Source organism: Pygoscelis adeliae, unplaced genomic scaffold (assembly GCF_000699105.1).
Source record: "Pygoscelis adeliae isolate BGI_AS28 unplaced genomic scaffold, ASM69910v1 Scaffold10, whole genome shotgun sequence".
In the NCBI taxonomy this organism is placed as follows: Eukaryota; Metazoa; Chordata; class Aves; order Sphenisciformes; family Spheniscidae; genus Pygoscelis; species Pygoscelis adeliae.
In genome coordinates, this window is record NW_008824053.1 from 5,406,188 (window position 1) to 5,414,085 (window position 7,898).

The window sequence follows — 7,898 nt, forward strand, 5'->3', positions numbered from 1 at the left end:
TCAGCAGGAGTTGGGAAAGACAACCCCTTGACTGATAAAATATAAACTAAAACAGACTCAGATTACTAACTGTATCTATAGTAAACTGAATGCCTTCATTTTAAAATATATTAGTCTCAAAAGACCCAAAGCTACACAGAAAATGACACTATCTACAGAAAGAGCCCATGCACAATATTAACGTTACATGGCAAGAGACATTTCGGTGTTCAAGTAGTCATTCAACCTCAATCATATGCAGATTACTATATGGTAGGTACAGCTCATTCCTGAAACTCTGCTCAGACTTTTAAGTCAATCTTAATGTTCATCATTAAACAAATTATACTTAACTAAAATGTTTAACAGAACCGTGCAGCAACACACAACACTTCTCCAGCCTCCCTACTTAGTACTGTCCTTGCCCAGTGGCACCACAGTGACTACAGACAAGAATCATTCAGTAGTCTGGCTACAGCCAGACAAGAATTCAAGGGCGCACACAAGAAAACCATCAGATTATCTAAGTTTTCTTCACATTTTATTTCCTCCAAGATAGAATCACTACTCTGAAAAGCATGCTTCTTTGAATACGATATTAAGACCTAAATCAAATCAGCTGCTCCCTACTGTTTTTATCTGAAAGAGCAACAGTAATAGTATCCTAGCATTAAATACACAACTTTAAGACCACTGCATCAGAATTTTTATTTTTAGACCAATCCATCTTACAAAGCAGCCCAGAACATGCACACAGTTTTGAGAGTAATCAGTACCTGCCAATGAAATAATCTGGACATGACTTTCAGATTCAATACCAAGATCATTTGAGCACTGCACATTCAAACCAAAGAACACATACCCTAAATGTTCCTTGAAAACGGAATGTTGATAGATTCAGTCTAAGGCACTAAACCAGTTAGGTCGTCTGCTATGTCAGAAATGGTACGTCAGGCCAATCAGTTACAAATTGCTAGCCATTACTGAAAAATAAAACTTTTTCCATTTTCATTCAAAGACGCATTGTTTCACTGTCAAACTTTTCCACAAAAATGCTGATTATTACAAGAATCTAGCTCTTACAGTTTAGTATTTGCCAGTATTTATCGACCATGAAGACTCAGAATGGAAGTGTTCATACAAAATCGTAACAACATGCCTCAGGAACACTTAAGTTAGAAGACACAAGGATTTAAACTTAAAATTGGATTTGATCAATTCTTGGGACAACTGAAGGATTATTTTACCTGTTACCACCACCACCACCTCCTCCGCCTCCACCTCCATGACTCTCCATCCCATAGGATTGGTTAAGGTAAGAGTCCATGGATCGTGGGCCACCATAGCCTCCATGCCCATAATCACGGTCCATGTCTAAAAAAAGAGCAGAAAAATGTTTATAAAGAAAGCAAGCAAGGAGTCTTATTAAGTAATCTAGTTTAAATTCCTAAGTAAAAAGTTTACTCTTTGCCACAGTGCTTACAAACAAAATACAAAACTGCCAGTTGCAAACCAATTTCAACACTGTGCTTAGGGAAGCCGTGTGTGTCTTTTGTCATTATCTCAGCACCTCTTAACTGAAATCCAGTTCATTTTTTTTTCCCAGTAGTGGATAACTCAGGATTATTGTTCCATCAGCTGGAATTCAGACGCAAGTTAAATTAAGAGAATTAAATTGAGAAGCCTGATGTAGAATATGTCAGAAGTTAGTGGAGAATTAAGACCACTTCCCTCCCTTTAATAATACACACAGCTCACAAGCATCTTTCTCTATCCAACGCCACAAGAAACCTTCACTCACATTGACCTTGGGTCAAGGTTACAAGGAGTCACGCTGCAGTGCAGACTCTGTATATAGGCTACCGTCAAACAAAAGAACTTTCTCCAATCTAGCACAAACAAAAATCCACCCAAATCAGCACTGAGCTGCAGTTCACTAACTGCACTAAGATGTTGGTATTTCATAGCTGAACCGATGTCACTTCACGACATCTTTGTATCTTGTAATGAAGTCTGGCAAAAGAACCAACTTATTCCTCAACACTGGAAGTCCTGTGTAAAAGTTCTGGTTAAATAACCACCCATGAATTCAAAGCACTAAAACGGTGTCGTAGCTCTGCATAACGAGTGTGATCCACTGTCTTCCTGTAGCATACACAATTTGCACTTCATTGGCATTCTAGTGACCAAAACTGCTTCCCGGTACCAACCAACACTAACTTTTAAATACAAAGAAAGCCTGAGAAGGCAAGTCTCACAGAAAAGGTAACGCAGAGATGGAAAACACAGTGAACAATTCTGCAAATGGTATTGAGCTGACTGTATCACTTTTACACAGATGTTCTTAGCATGCCTGAATAGAGACTCCAACAAATTACAATCTCCTGCTGATCTTTCTTCTGATGATGATCATAGGTACTTTCTAAAAAAATAAAGATGATACTTTGAAACAAAAAAAAAAGTTTGAACATGGAGGTCACACTGCACCCTTCCATATTCCAAACATACAATAAAGATTCTGCAGCAAAGCACAAAAAAAACTTTTCAAAATACTAATCATGTAACACCACACAGCACCAACTTAAACTGCAAAAAGTTACTCTTTAAAGAAATGGCTGAGCCTTCTAATAGAAGTATCTAATATTCCTCTCTGGTGTGACTGAACGATCTACCACCTAATCCAGTGGAATACCACCAAGACCACCTACATAAAGGTGCAGGCCACTAAAAAGAGTAAGGTAGTCAATAAAATAAATTCAGCTTCACAGAAATTAAGGTTAGATGATCCCATGGTCAATCTCAGATACAAGGTTGTTTATTGTTTGTTTTTTTTTTAAATATAGTATATCTAATAAAAAAGACACTGACATTCTGAAAACTGAAATATCTGACCTGAAAGTACCCAATAATTTACCTTAATTTCACCTGCTCCCTATTATCTACCGACCCTGAGATGGTACAAAAGTAATTAGGTTAAGAGTTGAAAAGGTGAATCAAATCATTCAACAAGGAAGAACACAACATACTGTCAAGATCCCTGCCACGGCAATCCAATTCTATTATAGTGTAGTAAGTAGTGACCAGTGTTGTCCATGTGCCAGAAGTTCACTAGTGGGAAAAACACAGAAACGTTCACACGCAAAAGAACTCTTCCAAAAAATGGTGTGAAGCATCATTTTGAAATATTTAGGCTGAAATTTTTAGCATGAAAGCAAATACTAGAATATGTTTTACAATCACAGGATAACCTCTGACACCCACTTTTGCTCAACGCTCTCCTTACTCATCCACGGTTCATGTTATCTAGCATCAGCAGTCTCGCTGTAGAGCTATGCCAGTCCCTAAATCCTCAAATCACTGACTCTAGGACATCACCACCTCCTCCCTAACAGTGAACAACTCACCCTTTCCAAACTCATTGCACTGCATTTACCTACACTATAATACACTCACGTTTGAAAAGGTTTAACAGGGGATACAAAAGGTCCAAAGAAGTGAAGAGGGATGATTACTTGCGTGATTTTCTACTACAAGCAACTGGAGGTAACAAATGAAACTTATAAAATAACAAGCTAAAAAGTTATTTGGATCCTTTTTCACAAAACAGATTAAGTCCTGGAACTGCTCTGTAACAAGAAGTTTCTTAAATCCATGTAAATTTTCAGTAAGAAATTGGATAAATCCACTGACAAGAAATTCAAAGGATGTCGAACACAAAGACTATCTCTCTGGTTCACAAAGTCCCCAAGCTGCAAATGAGTGAAGGCATATAAACACACCAAAGGAGTACTTGTACTACTCCTTCCACATCTCCAAACGGACAGTGACATACAGGATATTGGTGAGGTGGGACAGACACATCTTTGACCTGACCTAATGAAGGCGATCTTATGATCTCCTTCTGACTATTTCATTAACTGTTCCAGATTGCTGAGCAGTTAACCTATCATTCTAACCAATGGCCTCCTGGTTCAGTCATTGTGTCAGCTGCAAACTTAACCAAAGATTTATAGATTTTACACTTCATGCCCAGAGCCTGACAAAGATACTGCGTTCAAATTAAGAAGTGCAGTATTTCTTCAGGCATTAAGCTTTTCTTTACTCTGAAAGTCTGTTCTCCAGATAGGCTTTATCCTAAAAAGATGGAAAACATGTAAGACGACAGTAAATGTTCACTTAGGTGAACGAAAATAAAAGGATTTCAATTTTTGAATGTAGTAGCTGAATACTAATCACTTGCACAGCTCTAGTTATTACAATCTGAAGGTAAATAGCTTATTAGTTGACAAACCTCACAACCACAGACATCAAAATCAATTTGCACTGGCCTCTTTCACACTTTTGATCCTTCTTCTACTAACTAAAGCAAGACAGATGGACATGGAGCATTAAAAAAAGCTGTATCTGCACAGAACAATTTCCTCTGCCTGTAGCCTGCTCCCTGTTATGTTAGCTCTGGCTGTCACCACCAGTGGCGATAAGCAGAAGTTGCCTGCCTGTGCAAACTATTCAGACTATATGTGAAATTGTTTCACATGCCAAGAGAACATGTGCTTAAGCACTAGAAGAAAAACCATCAGGAACTGTATTGCAGTGTCTCAAACTGAAAATTCAGAAGTGTAGTACTTCATTTAAGTTTAAGTAGTAACTGTTTATCAAAGAAGCCTTTGAAGAAATATTATATCTGCGTACCTATGAATACTACAGAGTGAAAAAGAGAAGGGGGGGGGGTAGGAAGAAGTGGTTCATATTTGCTCCTAAAGTATAAAAATGAAAGAGTAAATCTCTGAACTGATGAAGTCACAGATAAAGTATCTGAAACAAAGAGTTTGTTGAAGGAATAAATCAGACTTAGGTATCTGCAGCCTCTTGCATAAATACAGTGTGGATGAACGAGCTGTTGAACTAAAGTACAGAAATAGAATTGCAAAGAACGATCTCACTTTTCATTTCTAGATCATACTTAAAGTCTACTGGGGTAGGGGAGAGAAGAGTTATGTCAAAGGGGGGAAAAAAAAAAATATTCCCTCCAAAGTAAAAAAGAATGGGACACTAAAAGACAAGTTCAATTTACAAATTAAAATGTCAGTGTATATGTATTCCTTCAGATAAGAAAAAAAAAAAAAAAAAAGCCGTATCTGGTGGAGAGATCATTTAAAATAGCTGCAAAATAGATCTCAACAGCCAGCAAAGAAAAATAAAATTTTCCTTAGGAAAAGAACTAGGAAGTTAAACATATAGTAGATAAGACTCAGAATCCCTTGGTACAAAGGACTCCATTTAAAAGAAAAGGCTTAAGATCAGAGAATGTTAAAATCATATTCACAGCACAAAGAAACAAAATCATTTTCAATAGTGTTCTCCATGTGGAGCATGTGAAAAGGCTAGGGAGATGAGAAAGGAGAAAGATCTTGCAGTAGTAAATAATAAATGAAAAAAGTAAACTTCAATAAAATAAAAATAACCTTTAAACAATAAAAAACCAGAAGTACCAGCTTGAAACAAGCTAAATTTCCCTATATTTTAAATTCATAATCCACAATGACTACAACAAGCTTAAGGATCCATTGTGCAATAGTAAGCACATTACATTTTTCATAACACCATGCCTGCTTTAAGATCACAACCTTGTCGTTAGATACAGAATTTTTAACACAACATTGAGTACCATGCAAAACAAGGAACCAATCCAACAATGTAGATGAATTTTAGGAATAGCAGCAAAAGCCATTTCCCCTTCCAGATTAAAAGGACAACAGTTACAGTAAAGAAAATATTAACATGAATAGTTAATAATAATATTAACAAACAGAAATATTAACAGAAATATTAACAGAAATATTAACAGAAATATTAACAGAAATATTAACAGAAATATTAACAGAAATATTAACAGAAATATTAACAGAAATATTCATGTCATCTCTGTCTCAAACCAAGTCATCAGCTGTCATCAGCCATCCAACGAAAACTGTCATCAGCCATCCAACGAAATCAGATTAAAAGGACAACAGTTACAGTAAAGAAAATATTAACATGAATAGTTAATAATAATATTAATAAACAGAAATATTAACAGAAATATTAACAGAAATATTAACAGAAATATTAACAGAAATATTAACAGAAATATTAACAGAAATATTAAAGTTATTCTACAGGCCATGTCATCTCTGTCTCAAACCAAGTCATCAGCAAGGGACAACGGTGGAATTACAGCTGTCATCAGCCATCCAACGAAAAGTGCTTCACACTGGCTGAAAGTTTCCAACAGGAAGAACCTCGCCAAGAGCACAAACGAAAACTGGGCAAAGAACTCTCAACATCCGTCCTCTATTGCCATCTACTGGACCCCTGCAACATAGCCTTTAGCCCACTGTACAGAATCGGGGAAAGACAAAGCTTTATGCATGCCTTACTAATGTACATACAATGCATAAACATTAGTGTTAAACATTTCAAGCTGTATACATCATAATTAAACTTGTTTAATAATTATGAATAATAGAAAGCTTAATTATCACAATGAAAACTATTATTACAGAGGTACATGAAAGTAACAATCTAACTGTACAACATACATTTAATCGGTTACTTCCCTTAGGACGACCCTGGATTTACTTTAATACTGCTGTCATCAGATCTCAGAAAAGCAGGTTCTGGTTAACAGCTACAGAGAATATTCCAATAAGATACTTAAACTGCCACTTAAGAAGAACCTTTACTACCAAAAATCTAAAGGACATTTAAGTATGAATCAATACAGAACATTAAAAAACAGGGCCATAGCTTTAATTTATTTATTTTACTATGAAGAAAGATAAATGCAACATAGTATCACTGGCAAAAAAGCTAAGACTCAAGGAATGTATCATAAGAATTATCATACTGCCATCAAAGATGCGTCTGTAATCCAACGTGTTATTTCTGTATAACAGCCAGCAAGAGCATCAAGAGATCCAACAGCAAACACTTATTTGATGACATCTGTAAATGAAGCTTGGGTATAGTTAATGATAAAGTTTTTATATTAACATCCTTTTAGTACTTGCTTGCATGCTGGCAAGAGATGTCAAATCATTTCTTGAGTCTTACTAAACTCATAACCTTAATCATCTTACAAAAATATGTGCATTCCTTTTTGTTGTATCTGTGGTATTTTTGATAGTGTAAAAACAAGAGCTAGCTTTTGCTGCATCACGTTTACTTTATATGCTTTCTATATTCCTTTCCAAAGTCTTAGTTAAAGTAAACTTTTAAAAAATAATAAAATAAAAATCAAGCAGTTCCAGGTTCTGTTTTTTCCATGTCTGTATAAAAGGGTGAAACTTCCTCTTTCTTTTCAATAAAAGTAGTAAGAATCAAATACAGTAGTCCGTAAGAAAACAAAATACTGATTTATGCAAAAAGCATCATCATAAGTCTGTATTCCACCCCCATCCCCACTCCTTGATCTCACAATTTTGATTCGGAACGTGCAGGAGTTCATGTTGACATGCCCAAGATGAAAATCAAGTCTCACTCCCAGCCAGCTATAACTCCTCCAGAAAACAACATGTGCAGTCAAACCACGTTACGTACTTTTAATAACCCGTTTGTTTTTTGTTTTTGTCAACACTGACTGTTCAGCCCCAACGCTTTTTACAGGTTAGACGTATTTATAGCTCATACCTGAGACTGACCCACTGGGCATGTTCACACCACAATGCATGGGGGTATCTGGGAATCTCCAATCTCTGTCTTCAGCTGGAGAGGATGGGTCAGTGAGAATGACTTAGTGCTTAGCAAGAGCTGGAGGGGAGAGACAGGGAGCCGCAACAAGAGGCGGCTCTCTCTCCTGTCGGATCTCCAGTCTCCTGACACGACCCCCTCACGGAGCTCGCCCCGAGCTCCCCCCCGTCTCTGCCCGCGCCGCCCCC

The 7,898-nt window shown here is 36.8% G+C and overlaps 1 protein-coding gene across 1 annotated transcript in view; it reads right to left on the reverse strand.

Annotated features, from left to right (window-relative positions):
* ZNF326 (zinc finger protein 326) overlaps positions 1 to 7,721 on the reverse strand; it is a 29,565-nt gene extending 21,844 nt beyond the window's left edge. Inside the window, exons 1-2 of the mRNA XM_009333788.1 lie at positions 7,651 to 7,721; positions 1,227 to 1,353 (exon numbers count right to left, since the gene is read on the reverse strand). Of these exons, the coding sequence (XP_009332063.1) occupies positions 1,227 to 1,353; positions 7,651 to 7,690 (167 nt within the window). The 5' untranslated portion in view covers positions 7,691 to 7,721. The remainder of the gene's footprint in view (positions 1 to 1,226; positions 1,354 to 7,650) is intronic.
* Positions 7,722 to 7,898: the final 177 nt, after the last annotated feature.